Source organism: Stegostoma tigrinum, chromosome 16 (genome assembly GCF_030684315.1).
Source record: "Stegostoma tigrinum isolate sSteTig4 chromosome 16, sSteTig4.hap1, whole genome shotgun sequence".
Taxonomy (NCBI): domain Eukaryota; kingdom Metazoa; phylum Chordata; class Chondrichthyes; order Orectolobiformes; family Stegostomatidae; genus Stegostoma; species Stegostoma tigrinum.
The window spans coordinates 64,949,413-64,974,489 of NC_081369.1; the positions used below are offsets into that span (position 1 = coordinate 64,949,413).

At 40.9% G+C, this 25,077-nt stretch overlaps 1 protein-coding gene across 6 annotated transcripts in view; it reads left to right on the forward strand.

The window, feature by feature from the left end:
* LOC125460101 (transcription initiation factor TFIID subunit 4-like) overlaps positions 1-25,077 on the forward strand; it is a 445,881-nt gene that overhangs the window by 2,813 nt on the left and 417,991 nt on the right. For all 6 annotated transcript variants that reach the window (XM_059651796.1, XM_059651795.1, XM_048547209.2 and 3 more), the window contains exon 2: positions 18,103-18,257. In XM_059651796.1, coding sequence (XP_059507779.1) covers positions 18,103-18,257 — 155 coding nt within the window. The remainder of the gene's footprint in view (positions 1-18,102; positions 18,258-25,077) is intronic.

The following is a 25,077-nucleotide window of genomic DNA, read 5'->3' on the forward strand; positions in this document are numbered from 1 at the left end:
AGGCTACAATAACCTTACTAGAGGAATTTGTATTTTGTTTTTGTATAAAGTGCAAGAGGTAATTGCTTTCTGTAGACACGTAGTGCATCGAGTATAGGCATTGGGGTGACATGTTGCAACTGATAAGGACATTAGTTGGACCATTTTTGGAAAAATGCATTCAATTCTGGTCTTCCTGCTTTAGTAAAGATGTTGTGAAACTTGAAAGCGTTCAGGAAAGATTTACAATGATGTTTGCCGGGGTTGGAGGGTTTGAGCTTTAGGGAGATGCTAAATAGGCTGGGACTATTTTCCTTGGAGTGTTGGAGACTGAGGGGTGACCTTCTAGAAGTTTATAAAATCATGTGGGGCATGGATTGGATGAAAGGCCAGCTCTTTTCCCCAGGGTAGAGGAGGCCAATGCTAGAGGGTGTAGGTTTAAGGTGAGCAGGCAGTAATTTAAAAGTCGCTGACATGGCAGCCTTTTTATGCAGAGGGTGATGCATGTATAGAGTAAGTTGCCAGAGGAGGTGGTGGATGCTGCTAAAACAACATTTTAAAAGGCATCTGGCTGGATACATGAATAGGAAGGGTTTAGAGGAATATGGGTTAAATTGGGGCAGCATGGCGGCACAGTGGTTAGCACTGCTGCCTCACAGCACCAAGGACCTGGGTTCGATTCCAGCCTCGGGTGACTGTCTGTGTGGAGTTTGCACGTTCTCTCCATGTCTGAATGGGTTTCCTCCCACAGTCCAAAGATGTGCAGGGTAAGTGGATTGGCCATGCAAAATTGCCCACCGTGTTCAGGGAGGTGTAGATTAGGTGGGTTATAGGGGGATGGGTCTGGGTGGGATATTCTGAGGTCTGGTGTGGACTTGTTGGGCCAAAGGGCCTGCTTCCACACTGTAGGGATTCTAATTCTTAAAAAAATGCTGACAAGTGGGGCTAGATTAATTTAGGATACGTAGTTAGCAAGGATGAATTGGACCAAAGGTTCTGTTTCAGTGTGTTCATTTTTATGACTCTATGTAAAGAGGGTCCTCCTCCACATTTGTCTGTACTTTTTATCTATTGCTCTTGATACACTGCCAATTAGTGGGGAAGGGGTTGAATTAGAAATGTCATGGACCTGTTGCTGGATCCATCCAAACTAACGGTTTGTAAATCCGAGATGGGCACTGTTCATCATGTTGCTCCAGGTGCTGCTTGCTTTGTGCAGCATTGTCTTTGCCCAGATGCCCTTTAATTTTTATATTGCAGAAGGACAACATTTGGCCCGTTGAATTGGCTCTAAACCTCTGAAGAGTATCCCATCCTATATCTGTAACTGACCACCGCATTTTCCATGGCTAATCCACTTAGCCTGCACATCCCTAGACAACACAGGACAATTTAGGATGGTCAATCTACCCAGTTTATTTAAAATCTCAAGCTTTCAGAGTGCTGCCCCTTTGTCACGTGAAGTGAAGAGAGAATTCAGGCACAGACTTTATAATCAGAGATCAATAGATCATAGAGATGGTGAGAGTGGAGTGTTAACAGGCCCAATGGTAAGTCTCTGCAAGTGATCAAAAGTGTCAGATGGTGTGAGTGAAGTGTCAACAGCTGAATAACAATTGTTGGGATGATTTATAATGTACTTAATTGAGGCAGAGAGATAGTTACAAAAAATTAAAAATAAGGTGCTGGAGTCAAACTAAATGACTGGAATAACATGCTAAGTATAAGAGTTGCATGCTGAGGGTCTAACCAAAGTAACCAGTAATCCAAAACTGTACAAACTAATTAAGGTAGGGAGATCATAACAAGTTATCAAGGTGATGGTGTTAAACCAGTACAGTAGGGACAATTTTACAGAACAGTATGGAGGAGTCACATATAGAGTGACATGAACTCAATATCACAGTTGAGACTGCCTTCATGGGTACGGAACTTGGCTATCAGTTTTTGCTGAGTGATTCTGCACTGTGTGTATCTTGAAGGCCATCTTAGAGGGTGCTTACCCAAACACCGGAGGCTGAACCACACCTTTTGTATGATCATTTGATCTCTCTGGTTATAAAGTCAGTGCCTGGGTGCTCTCCACTTTACCTGATGAAGGGGCAGTGCTCAAGAAGCTTGTGATTTCAAATAAACCTGTTGGACTGGAGCCACATGTCATGTGACTTTTGACTTGTTCACCGCAGTCCAACACTGGCGCATCCTGGAGCTGTAAGGCGGCAGTTCAAACCACTAAGCCATCAGGCTGCCCTGCCCCTATGAGAGTGTGTATTCTCCTTGAGATTTCTTGTGACCATGTGTGGACTGTATTGCAGCTGCTGGTTGCCATATTAACTAATTGGCATGCAATTTTATGTTGCTCATTAAACTTTGTTGTCCTACAAGGATACTTTTTTGTTATTCATTCACAGGCGTCACTGTCTATGCAGCATTTATTGCATGTCCCTAAGCGCCCAGAGGGCTGTCATTCGACCCTTAATTCCAGGCATTCAATTCAAATTCCACCATCTTCTGTGGTGGGATTTGAACCCAGGTTCCCCCGGATGTTGCCTGTCTCTGGATTAACAGTCCAGCGATTAATACCACAAAGCCATTGCCTACCCACGCATTATGCTTATTTTCAAATGTACGTACTAGGAGCAGGAATAGACACTCACTTAGCCCCTTGAACTTGTTTTGCTCTTCAGTAAGATCATGGTTGATCTGATGACTTCATCTTTATTACTTTCAGCCCTTGCTTATCTACGGTATGTGAACCTCTGCTTTAAAAATATTGAAAGATTCTGCTACACTCACCTTTTGAAGAAGTTCATTCCAAAGTCTCATGATCCTATGAGAGGCATGGATAGGGTAAATAGGCAAGATTCCCCACCCCCACCCCCCCAGGGTGGGAGAGTCCAAAACTAGAGAGCATAGTTTTAAGGAGAGAGGGGAAAGATTTAAAAGGGATCTGAGGGGCAACATTTTCACACAGAGGGGTGGTGCGTGCACGGAGTGAGCTGCCAGAGAAGGTAGTGGAGGCTGGTTCAATTACAACTTCAAAAAGACATCTGGATGGCTATTGAATAGGAAAGGTTGAGAAGGATATGGGCCAAATGCTGGCAAATGGGACTAGTTTTATATAGGATATCTGGATGACTTGGACCAAAAGGTCTGTTTTGGTGCTTATACCTCTATGACTTCGAGAAACATTCTCAGCTCTGTCTTAAATTGGTAATCTCTTATTTTTAAGTTGAGTATGTTGTTCTGGCCTCTTCCCCACACACTCCACTTTCACATGCTATGAACAACCACATCCCTAGCTCTGTTGTAGCTTCCCTTTACCTCTGTAAGAGACTGGAGAATTCCAACAGAATTTAGAGAAGTTTGAACAGTTCCAGAAGAAAACTTGTTTGTATGGTGCCTTTGAGAACTCAATGGACCTCAAGTACCTGAAGTTGATTAAATAGGTAGGTACTGTTGTGAGAAATATGGCAGCCAATTTATGCGCAGCATATTCTGACAAATGGCAATATAATGACACATTGGTTGAGGAGTAAAGTGTGACCGGGTCATTGCAGAACTCCCCTCCTCACCTTCTTTAAAAATTGCCAGGAATCCTTTACAATACACATTAAAAGATCCTTGGTTAATATCTCAGTTAAAAGGTGACAAATCTAACAAAACTGTACTTGCATTGTGCTAAATTTTCTGCCCAAATATCTGGATTAAGGTTGATCCCAGTGATCCCTGAGTCACCTGAGTGTGTGACCCACTAACCCATATTTCAGGTGACACTTGTGTGCCATTGATGATATACAAGGTAATCTCCAATTGGTGATCAGTACTAAACACTGATCATGAGGATTAATTTTTCAAGGTTACTAGGTTGCCTAGTTTGGATGGTTTTGACTCTGAGGAGAGATTGAATGAATTGTTTTTTTTCACTTCAATGTTGAAGTCTGAGGGACAGCCTGACAGATTTACAAAATTGAGAGACACAGAATGGATAGTTGGACCATTTTTCCCTCAAGATAGAAATGCCAATTACTAGGGAATATAGGTTTAAGGTGAATGGGGGAAACTGTAAAGGAGTTAAGAGGCAAGCTTTTCTTTACACAGAGTGTGGTAAATGCTTTGAATGCACCGCCGAAGGCAGTGTTAGAAGCAGATACAAAAGCAACATTTAAGAATCATTTTGACAGATAGGAAGGGAATAGAGGGATATGGACTGTGTAAAAACCACTTGTCTCTATATTAGGAAGTGTCATGTATTGATGCAGACTTGGTAGGCCAAAGGGCCTGTTCCTATTCTGTACTGTTCTTTGTTCTTTGGCTTTGGTAAATATTTCATCCATGGTTACAGGCCAGCAAAGTTGGCTTCCATACCTGACTTGAGCTGTGGCAGTGGAGAGGGCGATACCTGTGCGGCCTCTTGTTTACACCAAGATTATTGTTCATTGAACGCATTGACTATTTTGTCATCAATAGAGCTAAAATGCGGATCTGTGGATAGTTGAGATGTCATCTGAGGTTGTTTAAACAGAGTTCTGATGGTGAGAGTCAGGAAAGACTATGCCATTTTGTTGGGATGTCAGCGATTGCAAATTGTCCCTCTAAGGGTAATGGTGAAGAGAAGTTTCTACAGACAGTGTAGAAGCATGCAGTACTTCACAATCTGGAGTTGTTCTGCCAGTTGCTGAAAGGAAAGATTTTGATAATAGGAGAATCAGGGCAGAGAGGTTGATTTCTGATTACTGCAGCAAAGAAGTAGCACAGATGTGATGGACCAAACGGCTTTCTGAACTGTAATCTACTATGCTTTTCCTAGAAAATTACTGTTTAGTTGGGGTATTTTAAGGTTCCAGTTCTTATATCTTGAATTGTTACCCTTCATGAGGTAGCATCTAACTCATTTTAATAATAACTAGGTAGTGTGTCAGCATAACTGTGACTGATGACAAGAGCTGAAAAGTCCCATCAGGCTGCATTTATGTGAGAACCAGAGATCACATCCTGTCATCCATTTCACAGTTTCAGTGACAGTTATAAACTACATGAAGTATGTTGTGAGGTCACTTGAATTTGTTGGTTAGATTATTGCTTTGTACATTTCCAGCCATCTGTCACATGTTAACAATATTGTGAAAATGTTTTGCCTGCACAAAGGAAGCACTTGTGTGTTTGTGTTCGCCAAAGTTGTAACAGCTGCATTTTGTTTAATGCCATAATCAGTTTGCAATTCAACTCAGTGAAGATGTGGTTTAGAAAAAAACTTCATAGATGATATTGAACTATTTGTAGCAAGTTTTTATTTTTTCTTTATTATTGCTTCTAAAACTTGTCGGAGCAGCATTTGGATCGCTTGAAAGAACTGTTGATTTTTCCATTTGCAGTCTGGATTTATTAGAAAAAATATTGAGTTTGGATTCATGTTGGGAAGTTAAGGCAAACTTCAGATGTAAACAGTACACCGCGTAAGATTGATTTAGTCAAAGCCACCTGACCTCTAAGTCAGGAGGGTGTATTTAAACCCCTCTTTATAATTGAACATTTAACCTATTTGTGTAACAACTTGATTATCATGTTGCCTGAGAAGACCATGCATTGGCTGTGAAATGTTGGGATTTTCTGAGGATGTGATCATTTTATCTAATTAGGCTTCCCTAAAGCCGATTCTTGCCTGGGTTACTGTAAACGTTGCAGTCCAAGACTAGTGGGTCAGGTCAATGAGGGGTCAGTTAAGATACATACATTCGGTTCTGCTATTATGCACGTTCCATCAATGTGAATTGGCTATAACACGGTTGACGAATAGGGGACGCTATTTCTAAAATGTGAACTGTGGATATTATGCGATTCCATCTGTGCGTGGAAAAGTATAAGTTGACATCACATGATCATTTCCCAATTTATAGTGTTAGTCACGAGTCTCCAGCTGGTATCATGTGATCATTTCATGGGCTTTGTTGTGAAGTGATTTCTGTGAGAGTACAGTATAACCTCCCCCATCAAATCATCTTGGCAGTTTTCAAGATGAAGTATTAAATTTACTTTTATTATTAGGTATGAATTAAACATTTCTTCAAATTGTGCTGTCCTATTTATTAGACATTGAGTTTTTTCTGTTGGTCTGTCTTTAACGCCACTTTTCCCATAGGCCTTGTTATTTCTGTAAGGTAATGTTGCATCGGAATGCAACTATTGCATTATAGCAGAACCGAATGTACAATAAGGAATCAGATGTCAGCTGAAAATTCACAACATTGTTGTCCAACATTGCATAGAGCCCTAGAGCATGTGGAGGGTTGCTACAGTTAAATTGGTCCCCATAATTCCTTAATTGCTACACTGACAAAACTTTGGTCAACATCAGTTGTAGAAATCTTACACACATCTTATGGAGGAGAGGAAATCCCCATTTTGGGGAAAATTACAATTTGAGTCAATGATGAGCAGTGGGTAAAGTCATCCATTATTATAACGAAGGGTTAAAATCCACCCTTGGAAGGAACTGGTTAAAAGGACTGAAACTAAACTGAAACAAGGTTTTTCAAACAGAAACATGACACATGATAACCAAGTGTCCTTGTATGTTAAGTGAAACTGGCCACCAATTCAAGGATTGGAGCCCAACATTTGGATTCCTGCGAATGCTATACCAGTTTACTATGACTTTGTCTTGTGCCTTATGTTCTCAGGGAGAAAATCGATTAAGAGCTGAAAAGATGAGATTGCGGTCTTAATGGTGTAATGTAGCTACTTCTATCATGGTAGTATCAAAGGCAAATGATATGGGAATTACGAACTAACTAAATAGGTGAATGGAATCCATGCAGCAATTTGCCAGCTTATTCGGCTCAATGTGTCCCATTCTCTCCAAGTATTATAGCACAGTTTTAAAGTTAAGGAACAGTAAACCATGACTTTTTCTCTGCCTGATCCTGGAAGACTTCCGATTGTGTCCCAACTACTTTTCTAGTTGAGAGCATAGATATGGAATCAAACCTGGAATCTTGCTGAGCAAGTTTCCTTGTCCACTGGAACTTTTGTAGGGGATAACCACTGGGTAGTTATGCATTTCAGTTGACACAGTTTGAGAATGCCTGACATGTGACATAATTTAAATAGGTTACTTGCTTAATGTTGATAGCTAGAGCATCTTGTAAAAATGCCATCTTGCCACCTGATCATGAGGACCTTCATTGTGGTGCAGCAGCTGTGAATTTGTGTGAAAAATGTAGAACGTGTGGCATTAAATCTGCAAAAATAAGATTCCCATTGTTAAGTTGTACTGAGCTGCAAAGGTCCAAGTTTCATTGTCTCTATTGCATAATTAGATATGCCTTGCACTCCACTTAGAATCAGCATTCTTGGAATAGAAATGAGCAGGGGCAGATAGGTTGACACTCCAGGTCGCAATTGAATAACTCCTGTTGTGAGTCACCGTGAATGATTTCTTGTTTCATTTGTTCCAATTTGTAAATGATTTCTTCATTTTTTGTTGGATCTGCTCATGACTGAGGTGTCCAATAAAGGATTAGCATGACTGTGCATGGAGCTGACAGTTATATTTTGGTGATGGTGTTTAATCTGAATCAAATTTCCAAGCTTCCCTCCACATGGCCTGGTTTGTAGTTATTTTAGATTTGAGGTGATCTGCAATCCATTAGTTTGTAGGTCTGAATTGTTTTAAGATTTCTTTATTGTTGGTGCTGAAATTCTCCGGTGTTAATATTTGGTGTTTATTTGATCATCCCCACTTTTCATAGTTCTTAGCTATTTTCTATCCATTTTAGATGACATGCAGATTATGCTTTTCATTGTGATTGATCCTTCATTATGTTATTTTACTATCTATATGTGTTCTGTTCTTAACTTGCCAGTGGCTGCTTCCTTTTTTGTATACAAACATTGTTCTCCTAATAACTACAACTCATCCACCTTTTGTTTACCCTAATTCTTTAAAGAATATATACCAGCCAACAGTGTCTAACACCTAGTCCTGATTTTTCTTAGACCATGTGTCCGTAATTCCTGCCATGTCTGGTGACTGCCAGAGCACATTTGTCTCCAACTCCCCTTTGTTTTTCTACAGAAATTGTATCCATTGTTGTACAGATGTTTGAACTTATTTTAACAGCATTTTCTCTTGATTAACGTCTAACTATCGTTTTAGAAGCATTTTCTTTAACATTTAACACACCATCCCTACAGATAGCAATGATCACTTGTTCTGTTCTGGTGGCTTTGGTTAAGGGGTGATCCTTTCATTGTAGTATTTGGAGAAAAGTTTTCCAACACTGGGTTAGGATCTCTTGTATCTATCTGAATGGGAAGTCAACCCAGAATGAATCAGCAGCAGCAGACATGCATTCACTCGTAGTCTAATTTCATAGCCTGCCAAATCTCCGACTCTATTGTAGTTTGAAGCTGAAAGAATGACCTGGTTCAATAAACAATGTGGCACCAGGCTAGAAAATGAAGTGTCATCCAGGTGAAGCTAAAATGAAGGGCTACTTCTCTACTAACAACAGAAACAGCAAACATTAGACAGACCTAAGCAGTTCCACAGCCAATGAATCCAATCAATGCTGTGCAGTCCTACCACCTTCAGTCATGAATAACTTACTGCAGAGGATAAAAATAGGAGCAGGTGTAGAACCTTTGGCTCTTAAATCTGCCCCCCCCCCCCCATTCTATTAGATGGCTGATCTAGTCAGGGTCTAACCTCTTTAATGTCAGCTATTTATTGTCTTCAATTCTTCAACATTTCAAAATCTGTTGACTTTCTCTTTAAATACTTTGTGATTTAACCTCCACAACTGTCTGACCTGCCGTGATCTTGGCATTTGTTGTCCTCAGTAAAAACAGAAATTGTTGGAGAAACTCAGCAGGTTTGGCAACATCCATGGAGCAAAAAGAATTAATGCGTTGAGTCCAGTGACCCATCTTCAGAGTTTTGTTTTTTTTAACTGAATGTTTTTGTTTGTTTTCAGTCTCTGCAGTTCGTTGTTTTGCTTTGGCTCATTCCAGGAATTTCCTGGAAAACTGGGACTTGGTCACCCTTGTTTAGTAGTTGAATACCAAAAGTTCCGAAGTGTATTTTGAGTTTCTCTGTCAGTTGTTTATTCCTACATTCCAGGTAGGCAGTGGCCTAGTCGAATCATCATAAAGTGTTAATCCACAGACCCAGGTAATGTTCAGGGGACCTGCCACAGCAGATAGGTAGAATTTGAATTCAATAATAATCTAGAATTAACAATCTAATGATGACCCTGAAACCATTGCTGATTGTCAGGAAAGCCCCTTCTGGTTCACTAATGCCCTTTAGGGAACGAAACTGCCATCCTTACCTTATCTGGCCTACATGGGACTCCAGACCCACAGCAATGTGGTTGACTCTGAACTGCCCTCTAGGCAATTAGGGATAGGCAATAAATGCTGGTCTAGCCAGCGATGCCCACATTCTGTGAATTAATTAAAAAGCATTCTCCAGCCTCTGCTTGTAATGGATCCATATTTGCTTTCTGCCTCTCTGTACAAGCTTTTCGAAGAATTTACAGTCTGTTTTTTGTGGTTCTTGCCAGTTTCCTGATTTATTCTAATTTCTCTTTCTTATCCTTTTCCTTGGTACTCTTTTATAGATTTGTGAAATGCTCCCAACCCTCAGGTTTACCTTCTTTTGTCCATTTTACAGGAATTTTCTTTTAATGCGAATAAATCCTTGATTTCTTTTGCTAGCCACTTGTTAACACATCCTTTTTGGGTTTTTATGCATTAAGCATGTAATGCGTTGTGAGAGCATGGAATGCGTTGCCAGCAGCAGTTGTGGAAGCAAGGTCGTTGGGGTCATTTAAGAGACTGCTGGACATGCATATGGTCACAGAAATTTGAGGGTGCATACATGAGGATCAATGGTCGGCACAACATTGTGGGCTGAAGGGCCTGTTCTGTGCTGTACTGTTCTATGTTCTATGTTCTATGTTCTAACACTGTCTGGGCTAGACAACTCCAGGCATTAAATGCTGTCTGAGAGAAGGGATTCCTTTATATCCCAGTTTTGAATGGATTTCCCCATTAGTGAAAAAATCTTCTAAACATCTACCCTGCCAAGACTCCTCAAATATCTTGTATATTTCATTTAAGATCATTCCTAATGTGTTTATCCAGACTTGATAAATTCCATTCATCCCAGGAGCCAACTGAGTGACTCTTTTGAACTGCTTCCAATGTCAATACTTTGCCTTAAATACTCCATGCACGTCATCAATACCTTACATGGAAACATAGAAAATAGGGCCAGAGTAGGCCGTTCAGCCCTTTGCTCACCATTCATTATGATCATGGCTGATGGTCCAAGTCAATAACCTGTCTCCACTTATTTATGTCATCCTTTGGCCCCTTTCACTTCAAGTGCTATATTCAACTTGTTGTTGAAATGATAGTGTTTTGGCCTCAACTGCTTTCTGTGTTCACAAATTCCATGGGCTCACCACTGTCAGAAATTCCTCCTCACCTTCGTCCTAAATGATCTAGTATCTTTAAACTGTGACCCCTGGTTATGGACTCCCTCGTCACTGGGGACATTCTTCCTGCATCTAACCTGTCTTACTGTTTAGAATTTTATAGATTTTTGTGAGATCCTCCATGATTCTCCTCAACTCCGAAAAATATAATCTTAACTGATGCAAACTGTCCTCATACGTCTGTCCTGCCATCCCAGGAATCTAGCTGGTAGACTTTCACTGCACTGCAAGAACATCCTTTCTCAGATAAGGAGACCAAAACTGTGAACAACTCTCCAGGTGCAGTCTTAGTAAACCCCTGTATAATTGCAAAAAGACATTTCAGCTCCTGTACTCAAATCCTCTTGCTACGAAAGCCAACATATCATTTGCACCCTTCACTGTCTGTTACACCTGCATGCTTATTTTCAACAACTGGTGGTTATGAGGACACCCAGGTTTTACTGCACCTCCCTCTTTCTCTGCCTATCGCTATTCTGATAGTTATCTACATGTTTTTGCTATCAGAGTGAATAGCCTTTCTTTTATCTACATTATACTGCGTCTGCAATGCATTTCCCCCTCACTGATCTTGTCCCTGTTGCACTAAAGTATGTCAGCATCCACCTCACATCCCAACCTCTGATCCAACTTTGTGTCGCCTGAAAATTTTGAGATTATGTTTAGTTTCCTCATCTAAATCTTTAATGTATAATGTGAGTAGCTTGGGACCCTGGCATTGATTCCTGCAGTACCCCGTTAGCTACTGCTTGGCATATGTAAAAAGAGCTGTTTATTTCGACTGTTTCTTTCTCAATGCTAAACCGATTTCTATCCATCTCAATGCACTACCCTCAGTCCTATGCCCGTTAGTTTTACATGCTAATCTCTTGTGGAATTTTGTCAAAAGCCTTCTGAAAGTCCAAATACGTCATGTTTACTGGTTACTTTTCATCAACTCCACTTGCTGCATCCTCAAAGAATTCTAGTAGATTTGTCAAGCATGATTTCCCTTTTGTAAATCCATGCTGATTGTCCAATCTTACCACTGTTTTCCAAGTGTAGCATGATTAAATCTTTTAAAATGGACTCCAGCATTTTCCCCACCAACAGGATTGATGAAGGGGAAATCATGCTCGACAAATCTGTTGGAATACAGTGAAGATGTAACTAGTAGAGTTGACAAAGGGGAGCCAGTCCATGTGGTATATTTGGACTTTCCGAAAGCATTTGACAAAGTCCAAAATAAGAGATTAATGTGCAAGATTAAAATATGAGACTGGGGCAAATGTATTGTGATGGATAGGAAACTGGTTGGCAGAGAGGAAACAAAGGGTAGGAATTAACTAATTTGAGGCAGTAATGAGTGGGGCGCAAAAGGGAGCAGTGCTGGAACCCCAGCTATTCACAATATATATTAGTGGTTTGGACAAGGGAACAAAATGTAACCTCTCCAAATTTACATATGTTACCACCATGGGTGGGAAGGTGAACTGTGACGAGGATGCAGAGATCGTTCAGCATGATCTGGACAGGTTGGGTGGGTGGGCACATCAATGGCAGATGCAGTACAGTTTGGATAAATATGAGGTAATTCACTTCAGAAGCAAAAAAAAGGCAGGTTACTACCTGAACGGCGCTAAATTGGGAGGGGGAGCGTGCAGCAGGACCTGGGTGTCCTTGTGCACCAGTTGCTGAAGGTAAGCTTGCGGATGCAGCAGGCGGTAAAGAAGGCAAATGGTATGTTGGCCTTCATTGTAAAAGGTTTAGAGTACAGGAGCAGGGATGTATTGTTGCAGAATATACAGGGTCTGGGTGAGGCTACACTTCTTACATTGTGCGCAGTTTTTGTCTCCATTTCTGAGGAAGAATGCTGTTGCTCTCGAGGGAGTACAGCGAAGGTTTACCAGGCTGATTCTGAGTTTGGAAGGTCTGACTAGATTGGGATTGCTTTTGCTGGAGTTCAGACGAAGGAGGGGGGATCTCGCAGGCTATTGAGTTGGGCGATCAGCCATGATTGTGATGAATGTCGGAAGAGGCTCGAAGGAGGCAGCAGTTCGGCCCTGCTCCTATCATCTATGTTTCTAAACTGACAGGTCTTTTACTTCAGGTTTTCTCTCTGCCTCACTTTTTAAATAGAAGACTTATATTAGCTCACTTTCAGTCTGTAGGAATTGTTACATGTTCTTTAGAGTCTAATGAATCTTGGAAGATGAGCATAACACATTCAATATGCTGAGGACCACCTCCTTAAACACTTAGGGATGCAGATTATCAGGGTCCAGGGATTTATCGGTCTTCAATCCCATCAACTTTCCCCAATGCTGTGACCCTGTTAATGATTTCCTTCAGTTATTCCCTCTCACAGAAAAGCCTAGAAATATTTAATGTGTTATGGTCATCTTCCAAGATTCATTAGACGCTAAAGAATTTGTAACAATTCTTATAGATTGAAAATGAGGTAATATAACTCTTCTATTTAAAAAGTGAGTCAGAGAGAAAGCCTGAAATTAAATTTAGGTTGTGTCCTCCAAAATTTCTGGTATCTTATTTGTGTCCTGTTTTGTGAGCACAGACCTAAAGTATAAATTTAGTCAGTCTGTCATGCTTTTTGATAGTTATTTTTAATGCCACTGTTTCTGACTGTAAGGAACTTACACTTGTCTTCACCAGTCTTCTTTCCCTTCATGTGCCTGTGGAAACTTTTACTGTCAGTCGTTTTTTAAAATCACTGCAGTGTGGAAACAGGCCATTTGACCCAACAAGTCCACACCGACTCTGAAGAGCATCTCATTCAGTTCCATCCCCGTTTCCCCCTACCCAAATGCTGTAATCCTGTGTTTCCCATGGCTCGCGCTCTTTATCTACACATCCCTGAATACTATGGGTAATTTAGCATGGCCAATCCACCTAACCTGTACATCTTTAGACTCTGGGAGGGAACCAGAGCACCCATGCAGACATCGGGAGAACTTCACACAGCCAGTGTGTGACAACAGAATTGAGCCCAGATCCCTGGCACCTTGAGGCAGCGGTGCTAACCGCTGAGCCACAGTGCTGCCCTGTGCAAACTTAGTCTCGTGCTCTGTTTTCCTTTTCTTAATTAATCCCTTTTTACTACTTTGCTAATTTCTGAATTGCTGTCATTCCTCAGGACTATTTTTTTTCTGGCCAAACTGTATACCTCTTCCTTGGATCTAATACTGTGAGTGATTTCACTAGTTAAGCCACAGGTGTGGCTGCCTTTTCTGTTTTACTTTGCATTTAGAGTACATAGAACACTACAGCACAGTACAGGCCCTTCAGCCCTCGATGTTGTGCCGACCTGTCATACCGATCTCAAGCCCATCTAACCTACACTATTCCATGTATGTCCATATGCTTATCCAATGATGACTTAAATGTACCTAAAGTTGGCGAATCTACTACCGTTGCAGGCAAAGCATTCCATTCCCTTACTACTGTCGGAGTAAAGAAACTACCTCTGACATCTGTCCTATATCTTTCACCCCTCAATTTAAAGCTACACCCCCTCGTGCCAGGAATGAGAGATTGTTGCAGCCCACCCATGTAGTCTTGAATGTTTAACATTGGCTTTTTACCATTGTATTCCCCAAACTATTGTAGCCAAGTTGTAACAAGATTTCCCTGTTCTTAAACTTCAAGCACTGAGCAATAAAGGCCAAACTTGCATTTGCTTTCCTAATTATTAGCTGCATCAGCATGCTATCTCTTTGTATTTCATGCTCAAAAACATTCAGATTTCTGTGTTGTGTTTTTTTTTAAGGACTTCCGCTTCATTTCTGAAAAAAAAAGTAATTGTACCAAAGTGAAATACCCAGGTTAAGTCATCACCAGTTATGTCTCTCAGCATCCCTGTGTTCCTCTGGGACCCACATGCAGGTTCCTCATGGCATGCCATCCCACCAATTTTTGTACTGTCAGCAAATTTGGTAACATTACATGCTGCCCTTTCCATTGTTTCTGCTCTTGTCAGATTTGTTTGTCTTGTTAACAGGGTTACAACAAATTTCATGTGGCCCTTCTGCTTTAAACAAAGGAGTTTGGTTAGCACAGTTGGCTGGATGGCTGGTTTGCAATGCAGAATAATAGCAGCAGTGTGGGTTCAATTCTTGCATCAGCTGAGATTACCTTGAAGGATGCTGCTTCTGTAACCTGTCCCTTTGCCTGAGACATGATGACCTTCAGGTTAAACCACCACCGATTATTTCTGTCTGAGAGTGCTGTTTCGTTTAGTTCTCTAGCTTGAAAGTTTGGGAGAAGTCAACTGAGCCCTAAACACAAACCCCAAAAAATCCTCTGGAAAATGAGTTGATGTGAATGGAGGTGTGCACCTGTAGGAATAGTGCTCACAGAAACTGGTTATTTTTTCAGTATTTAGGCTTGAGAAATCTGATTTGTGTGATGAGTAGTAGTGTATAACGTCGATGAATATGATGCAACCATAGAAAATGAGTAATCTTCCTTTTAAATCTTATGTAATCATGTTTGGCATTAATTATACGCAGACTAAACATAGTGATGTAGAACAATGTGTTTGACACTGAATTGACTCAGATTAGCTGATCATTTTTATTTAATAAATTCTCTAGAGAAACCTATTTTGTTTGCAATATTTGGAAGGCTTTCAATTCCCAGACTCTGCATAGACCTTTAGCTAATTGGCAATGTACTTCCTTCCTTGACTGATTGCCAGTTCCCCTGTGTCTCACCCAAGCTGTTGTTTATATGGATTCTACCACCTCGCTTCATCATGTTCTTCAGAGCTCGTGCTAGGTTGCTGAGATGTGTTTGTCACCTTTATGTTTCTTTTTCCCGAATGTTCTCTGTGTGGTTGAAGCTGTGAATTTGAGACAGTTGCTGCTTCTAATCAGATACTGATCAACTTGGTACAGACCCTGGGGATGAGGTGGTATCTTTGCAATGCTTCCAATCTTGACAAGTTATCTGTTTGTTTCTTTTAGGTAATGTGGAAAAGAGACAGGAATGTAGAAAAGTTGGAAAATCTATGCAAATCAGTTGTGGTCAGATTTAGTATGATATTGTGGTCAGGACATCCAGTGGAACTTGAATTCCTTTATAAAGAGAGTTCTTGTGAGCCAAGGCTTTTGTATTTCCTTCTACTGAATGGTGATAGTTCCTTCCAGCCTGGGGATAACATGGAGTCAGGATATTTGGTAAGAGTTAAATTGAATCTGTTTTCTTAGATCTCCGGTTATATGAAGCAATTGTAGCACTGTAAAACATCAGAGCTGCATGAGGACAAACTAACAATCCTACTTGGCCTTTGGGAGTTCAGATCATCCTCACGTGGTTTGCAGTCAATGAAGTATTTTCAAAGCTTTGTTATAGCATGAGAAACAGAGTGAGTTGCTCTTGCAGAGAGCTGATACAGACATGATGGGCCAAATGATCACCTTCTGTTTTGATCTCTCTGATTTGTATTGTATTATGTTGCAGAACTGTTCTGTCATTTGGTGGGGCAACCTGAGAATGCAGTTTGTACTTTGCTTTTCATTGTGACCAGTGTGTACCTGTGCCCGTCACATTGTGGACAGCTCCCTCTCATGGTATACATGGAGCATTGTTGTGAGGATTGTAGTTGTAACTATATATTGTGGGAATTACTCATATTCGAGTCAGAGATACACAGCACAGAAACAGACCCTTTGGTCCAACTCGTCATGCCGACCAGATACCCTAAATAAATCTAGTCCAATTTTCCAGAATTTGGCCCATATTCCTCTTAACTCTTCCTATTCATATAACCTAATCATTTGTCTTTTAAATGTTGTAGTTGTATTCGCCGCCTCCACTTCCTCTGGCAGCTCAATCCATACACGCATTGCCCCTTACATCCCTTTAAATCCTTCCCCCTCACCTTAAACCTATGTCCTTGAGTTTTGGACTTTCCCCACCACAGGAAGAAGACCTTGTCTATTTACCCTATCCGTGCCCCTTGTGACTTTATAAACTTATATAAGGTCACCTTCGGCCTCCAGTGCTCCAGGAAAATAACCTCAGCCTATTCAACCTTTCCGTATAAAAGCTCAAACCTTTCCAACGCTGGCAGCATTCTTGTAAATCTTTTCTGAACCCTTTCAGGTTTCACAACATCCTTCCTACAGCAGGGAGACCAGAATTGCATGCATTATTCAAATGTGGCCTAACCAAAGTCCTGTACAGCTGCAACGTGACCTCCCAACGCGTTGACCAATGGAAGCAAGCATACCAATCGCTGCCTTTACTATCCCATCTACCTGTGATTCCAATTTCAAATAGCTATGAACCTGCACTCAAAGGTCTCCTTGTTCAGCAACACTCCACAGGACCTTCCCATTAAATGTATAAGTACTGATCTGGTTTGCCTTTCCAAAATGCAGCACCTCGCATTTATCTAAATTGAACTCCATCTCCCACTGCTTGGGCCATCGCCCCATCTGCTCAAGATCTTGCAGTACTCTGAGGTAACCTTCGCTGTCCGCAACATTTCTAATTCTGGCGTCATCTGCAAACTTAGTAACCATACCTCATATTTTCACATCCAAATCACTTATTTCAATGCCGAAAAGAGAAATCCATGTTCATTTTGAATGTATTATACTTATATGTACGCAGTAGTCAACTTTTATATTTGAATGCAATGTTATTAAAATTGTCTGAAAATTTACTTAGGATTTGAGTCTAGCTTTGTTTTCAGTTCAGGAATGTGTTAATGATCAGGTGCAGGAATCTACGCTTTTGAGTACTATGTTACACGATGTTTTGTCAAAAGTGAAACTTGTTTGGGAAGACAATACCTACAGAATTTAGCATGTTGGAAATAGGTTGAATGGGCTAACGTTAGGCGTTAGTTATTTTGAGCATGGCGGATAGCACACTCCTATCCAAGTCAGATGGTGGTGGATCTAGTTCCTAGTTGAGGGATTTGAGAATCACGTCTAGACAAACTCCCAATGACAGTAACTGAAGGTAGTGTTATGTAGATGAGATGTTAAATTGCAGCCTGGTCATCCCAAAGGTGTATGTGTGGATCCTCATTCTGCTTAATTTCCAGCTTGTTCGTACAGCATTGTGAGAATGTTCAATCTCAAGCAGTTTACTGCAAGCCGATGTAAATGTTAACTCTCAATTTCATAGGTGTCTTTGCTCCAAGCTGATCTCCCTCCACCTTCCACTCCCTGGCTCTCTCCTACACCTGTCACCTGCTCTCCTCATCCACTCCCACTCGTGTGACACTCGTTCATCTCTTCCCCCTCCCTTTCACAGCTACTGCCAATCTCACCTCCCCTCTACCTGCCCCCACCCAACTCCCAAACATTCAAAACTGATGCTGAAGTTTCCTACCTTTGATCTAGTCTAAATGATGCATGTTTCCTTTGTTGAGAGGGATGAAAAATATTTCCCTGTCCATTGACTTTGGGCCTTTGGATCTCTTGGAACTGAATTGGCAAGTGATTGATCACTATGATTAATCAACAGTTCCATTTTATCATTTGACTACCAATATGGTGATTCTGCCTTTGAACTTTTGCTGAGAATAGTTTTCAATGTGTTTTCTGTACAAAGTTAAACTAGATTGCAAACATTAATCACTTCCTGATTTCCTTTCTAGGAATGATTTTGGTCCGGACAGAGAGCGGCCAACTTGTCATGGTTCCTCAGCAAGCATTGGCTCAGGCTCAAGCCCAGGCACAGTGCCCAGGAAGCATCTCTCCCAGGCCTTCTGCTCCAACCAGTGTTGCCACATTTCGCCTAACGTCTAGTCAGGTATGAACTGACTGAATTCTCTTGCTTTGGTGGTGAAAGAGAATGTGTGGTACTTGCAGGCACCTGCTTACTTCGATGAAGTGCAAACACTCCTGGATAACAGTGTGGAGCTGGATGAACACAGCAGGCCAGGCAGCATCTTAAGAGCACAAGCTTTTGTGCTCCTAAGTTGCTGCTTGGCCTGCTGTGTTCATCCAGCTCTACACTTCGTTATCTCTGATTCTCCAGCATCTGCAGTTCCCATTATCCCTGCAAACACTCCTGGTTTCACATTTACAATTCTACATGTGTCTTTGTGTTTAAGTACTGTTAATTTTATGCAAAGCCTTGTTCTGGATTTGATGTTGCTTTGATATGAAGACAGGCAAGTGATGGTATGTGGAAATTGTTCAGACACTGAATAAGATGGCAGTGGGGTAGTGAGTTTTCATTTGTGGTTTGATGATTTAAGTTTCTGCTGTCAGCATGCAACTGCATGGTGCTGGGTGAGCTGATTCTTCAAATATCATGCCAAAACCATCCTTTCTCAAAAAGGGTGTCAAAATGAATTTGGTTCTGACTAGTAACTGATTTAAATGGAGCACAGGTAGACACTTGTCACTTTATAAGTTCATAAGAAATAGGGGCAGAATTAGGCCATTTGGCCCATTGAATCTGCTTCAGTTATGGATGATATGCCGCTCAGCCCCATTTTCCTGCCTTCTCCCCATAACCTTTCAACCCATTACCAATCAAAAATCTGTCTAACTCCTCAAATTTACTAACTGTCCCAGTATCGACCTCGCTTTGGGGTACTGAATTCCACAGCCCTTTGGCAGAAGTAGTTTCTCCTCAACTCTTGTTTTAAATTTGCTACCCCTTATCCTCGGACTATGACTTCTCATCCTAGAATGCCCCACAAGAGGGAATATCTGCTCCACATCTCTTTTTTTCTGTACCTTCTATCATCTTGAATGCCTCAATTTGATCTCCCCTTATTTTTTAAATTCCAAACAGTATAGGCCTAAACTGTTCAATCTCTCTTCATATGACAAACCTCCTCTGAACTGCCTCCCATGCCACCACACCCTTCCTCAAATAAGGGGACCATAACTGTGCACAATACTCCAGGTGCAGTCTCACCAATGCCTTGTTTGGTTGTAACAATAACTCCTTACTTTTTTATAATCAATTCCTTCAGCTACAAAAGCCAACGTTCTACTTGCTTTCCTTATTATCTGCTGTACCTGCATGCTAGTTTTCTGTGACTCATGAATGAGGACACCCAGATCCCTCTGCACTGGAGCACCCTGAAGTCTCTCCCTATTTAGATCGTAGGTTGCCTTCCTATTTTTCCGACCAAAATGCATGACTGATCACTTATCCATGTTAAACTCCATTGGCCACATTTTGGCCTACTCTCCTAACCCATGTATATCCATTTGTAAGGTTCTTACTAATGGAGATAATGGCGTTTAGTATGTGGTGCAGAAATATATCAATAATACAAAAGAAAGGAAATATCAGCTGATTACTCTCAGGGTCCCTGACATCACTTGGTTAAATTGAGCTGCCTTATTCTGATGGCGGCTTCAGAGATTCAGTTGGGAAAAGAAAAGTGCAGCAGACTGACACCATGTACTCCCCCTGTTCGCAGATGTTCTCTCTGCCTTTGACAGCAGTCCCTTTACTCCTCATCCCTCCTGTACTCCCTGTTCCTTCTGCTTCTTCTGGTCTCTTCTCTTAAGAGTTATTGGATGGACACATTGCCCCATGTTGTATTACCTCCCTCATGACCAGAGAATAATTGAATAATCAGAAACTTCTTCTGGTTCTGGTTTAGCGCTCATGATTTGCTCCTGTGAAGCTAATATGGGTGGCAGGTGAGATACAGGTTTGCGAAAATCATCTCAAAGAAGACGCTGGTGTTTGAGCACTTAGACCATGTTTATATTGTTATCATGAATTATCAGTTTTTCAAATCCAAAAGTCAGCCATGGCCAAGGGGTGACACTGTCGCCTTTGAATTGGAAAGCATGGGTTGAAACTCTCATCCAGAAATGGAGCAATAAGTGTACACTGACACTGCCAGTGCAGAGCAACCGGGGGTGATGCATTATGATCTGTTAGATGTAGGAGATCCCAGCACAATATTCCAAAGATGAGGGACATTCTCTCCAACCCTGACCAATACCTGTCCCTCTCATACATGACTGAAAGAGAATATCTGATTAATTATTTCTGCTTCTGGGAATTTGCAAAACTTGGCTGTCACAATTCCTGTAATGATCCCAGTGAATGTATTTGGCTGTAAAACATTTTGGGGCCTTCTAAGTCGTTAAAGCTGCTATATAAATGCAAGTCTTCCTAATGCGAACTTTAAAGCTTTGACTGTGGTCATGGGATGAGTGTATCCAAAATTAGTTGTTTTTTCTGGTGCTCTACTCTAGCCTTTATCCCCTAGTCTTATCCCTCCCAAAAGAGGAAAAAAAAATCGAGAGTGTTAATCCAAAACTGGTAATTAGCTCAGGATCTGGGTTGAAGCTTGGATATAGAGGAGGAAATGGTAGACTGCATGCAGGGATTAGTGTGACATGGAAGAATATATCCAAGGGGGCAGAGAAACAACAACTATAAAAACAATTGGATAATGCAAACAGCTAATGTTAAGAATAGGTTTGACTGTTTTCTGGTTAGTTTTTTGAAGGGTTCTCCAAAGCGCACTCTTTTGGTTCTGAACATCGCGCTCACTCAAATTTGTGGGAAAGCTGACTGTCAGAACTTACTGAAAAGATATCTCAAAAACAATTCAGTTCTTTATTTTCAACAGATACATCCATTGGGCCAGTCAGAAATATCATCCATCAGGTAGGAAAACTTACAATTTGCCCACAAACAAAATATACCTTTGACCAATACAAACACCCTAACCCCACTTCATTCCCCTCTCTCATACTCGTAGCCTTTGGATTGTATAACAAGGGAGAGATATAAAAAAAGAATCAGAATGTTCCTGGTTTGGTTGCAGTCTGTGTTCATTGATCTCAGCTGTGTAATGTTAGAAGTGCAGATGTATCAGGGAGAGAAGCCTTGATATACTTTTCAAATGAAGATCCATGTATCATTGTATAATATAAACTCAATACTTGTGGCAGCAACATTGATTTCAGTCTCAACGGTAGGGGACTTAGTCTGGATGGCTTTCTCTGCTGAGAATTGGGCAGTTTATGAAGACCAGGTTTGACTGATCCACTTGAAAAAAGTGCTGTTTTACCACTTCCAACCAGGATTCTCCACTTCAGTGCGTCCATGTGGTTGGTGTAGCTGAGGGCATCTGGTGGCCACAGCTTGGACAACAAATGTCATAGGAACATACAAATTATGGACCTTTCAGTTGGCCCCTCCAACTTGCTCTGCCATTCAGTAAGATCATAGTTGATCTGACTGTGGACTCAACTTGACACTGTCACTTAATCCAGATAACATGTTATTGGATTCCCTTCTAAATCTCGAATCTATCTACTACTGGCTTAAAAGGATTTAATTAATCTACCCCTGCATATCTCTTGGGGGGGGGGGAAGAAAGTTCCAAGGCTCTCGACTGTCTGAGAGAAATGATTCGTTGTCGTTTTGAATTGAAATGGGAGACCATTTAGTTTTAAACTGTACCCCATAGTTCTAGTCTCTTTGATAAGTGGCATTACCCTGTCAACTATGGTTGATTTATCTTCTGCGCTTTCTTCTCCTTCTTCCTGACCGGGATTTGTCTTTGATAGGAGTCATGAGCTAGTCCCTTAAATACTTACTATTGTTCGTCAGTTACTTATTCGGCTAAACTGCTTAGTCAGCCCACGTAAGCTAACTCTGTGCTCATTGTTTTGTGGTTGTCTTTGCTTAAGTTTCGTACTGTTGTTTCAAACACACATTTCTCATTCTCAAACAGGTATATTCTGTCATATATGTTCACTGTTTCCAAAGAGATGTTTTATGCTGATCATAATTAAACCTACCTCATTACACGTAACCAATTAGAATAAGCCTGATCCCTGGTTGGATCTACAACATATTATTCCAGAAATGACCCATAATACATTCAATACATGCTAATACATTCTTCCTGATCTCCCCACTGTCAATTTAATTTTTCCAATACGGATGACAATTGCATCACCCATGATTAATGGGCTGCCTTTATTATTGCATGCTTTCATTATTTACTGATGATTTGTGCCCTACAATGTGGTTACTGTTAGGGTGCCTATATGCTGATTCCACCAGTGTATTCTTCTCCATGTTATTTCTAAACTCCACCCTTTATGAATTCTACATTTTGTGATCCAAGGTCATTCCTTAGTCTTGTACTGGTGTTAACAAAGCTCCAACACTACCCTTCCCTTCCTGCCTGTCCTTTCAAGCATTCACATACTTCTGAATATTTCGTTACCAACGTCGATCTCCATTTAAGTGTGTTTCCATTGTGACAATAAGATTATACCTATTAATCTCTTTGTGCTATTAATTCATTTAATTCATTCTGAGTATGATGTCCATTTATGAAGAGAACTGTTAATTTTGCATTTTTGCCATTCTTTTCCCATTTGATTCTATTTACTCATTTTTTAAATGTTTGTACACACTGTCCTACTCTGGGTATCATTACCAAAATAGCTCCCCTGCAATGCTGTCATATCCCTTTGTGTTGTAAGCCTATGTAGCTCCTCTTCAGAACACACTCTTTTTTTCTTCTATTTCACTTAAAGCCCTCTGAGCTGCTGTTATTCTATTCGGCAATACACTGGTCCCAGTACGGTTTAAATGAAGCCCATCCCACTGGAATAGTTTGGTCTATCACAGGACTGGTGCCAGTATCGCACGAACTGAAATCCATTTCTCCCACACCAATCTTTGAGTTGCACATTTAACTTCATTATCTTAATTTATCCTTTGCCAGTTGCCTGTAGTTGAAGTAGTAACGTGTGGTTTAAGCCTTAGAGGTTCTGTTTTTAGTTCAGCTCTGAACTGTGCAAATTCTTTCAGCAGAATCTCCTTTCTGGTCTGATAGATGTTACCGGTATCAATATGGATGAGAATATCTGGATTCCTTCCCTCCTACTCAAAGTTCTACTCTTTCCTTAAGGAGATGTCCTTCACCCTAGCACCAGGCAGGCAACACACCATTTGGGCCTTCTCCTTCCAGCTGCAGACTACAGTATCTATCCCCAGTGCCCTCACAAGTTTACTGGCCCCACCACAGATATATTCCTATTGCCTCCTTATTCCACAGTGCTATGGCTAACGTGAACATCCTTTCTGCAGTCTCCACATTCTTGGAAGAATGTCGTAAATGTTGGATGGTTGCATGGGCTGAGGCACCTCAAAAACTTTTCCCCCATGTTGTCAGATCTACCTCACCAGTCACACTCCCTGCCCTGATCACATGCTAAGATTTGAATGACCTAATGAGGGGTGTGACTGCCTCCTGGATCAGAGTATCTGGGTAGTTCTTCCACTCCTCGATGTTGCGCAATGCCTGTGGCTCAGATTGCAGCTGCTTATTTCAGATCCAAAGGTCCTGGAGCTGCAAACAATTCCGACAGTTACTCTAGTTCACCTCAGTGTCCAGCAACAACACATTACATTACCCATCTTGCCATCACTATTATAACGTACTTAACTTTTTAGTTTACTACTCATAGTAGCCTTTCTGTTCACCTTTGAAGAATTCCCTCAGTCTTCTCAGTTGGAACTGGTGCATGATAAGAGAAGGCAGTCACACAGAATAAGCTTTGAATCTAAACTGCAAGGAACCAGGCAGTTATTTGAGATTTTGTGTGCCCCAGAGGGTAATTTAATCAAATGGGGGGGGTGCAATCTCTGTGCCACAGTGTCACCGTTGGATGGTGGTTTTTGTTGTAGAATTTATTCTTTTGGCTTGTTTTAATTTCAACCAAACTTAAATTTGGTTAATAAAGTAATATTCTCTTGAGGGTAAGACCCTTCTAAAAAGTGCTGATGTAAATATTTGTACTTTGCTATTCACCTGTATTGTCTGTATGTTTTAATAAATAATGCTTATTGCTTTATTTTTGTTTCATAATGTTTTATTCTTCTGGCGTACCTGAGATCATACTGTTTAGTCTGCATCAATACCAAATCTCTCTCTCAAACTATGAGCTTCCTTGACAATAGTGTGTATTGTCTTGCCAAATCTGATACTGGATCATCAAAACCAGCAAAACAATTTGAATCCTGGACTGTTGCAAGCTCGGTTCAGATTATAGGAAGCAGGCTTCATTTGATCTGAGTTTGGGGATAGGAAGAAACCAGAGAGTCGTCATGTCTCTTCTCTCTCCCACCCCTTTTAACTGTGGAAATTGCAAGCAGAACGTAGAATGCTGCAGCACTGAATTAGGCTGTTTGGACCATCAAATCTGTGACATCTTTTTTTTACCCCCAAAAAGACTGCCCCCAGTTTAATTGCAGTCACTTTCTCACTCTCTTTCAAGCAACAATCTGAAACAAAACGTAATAAAGTGTGTGGAGGCACTGAACTGGAGCAATTGTCAAACAAAATTTGACAGAGCCAGAAAAGTTCATTGGGGCAGATGCCTAAAATTCTAGACAAGGATTGAAGTTTTAATGTTTCTAACCCTTTCAGGCAGGATGATAATTTCCTCTTTGAAAGAGTTTTACCTTTGCATTAACTGCATGCATGTGTTGCGAATCCTACTTTTTAAGGCATCTTCCATACGAGGAAGTTTTATCTGATGACATCTTGGAATTTTACTTTTGGTTATCTGAAACCTGTGCTGCCTTGTTACCAGTAGAAATCCCTTCCATT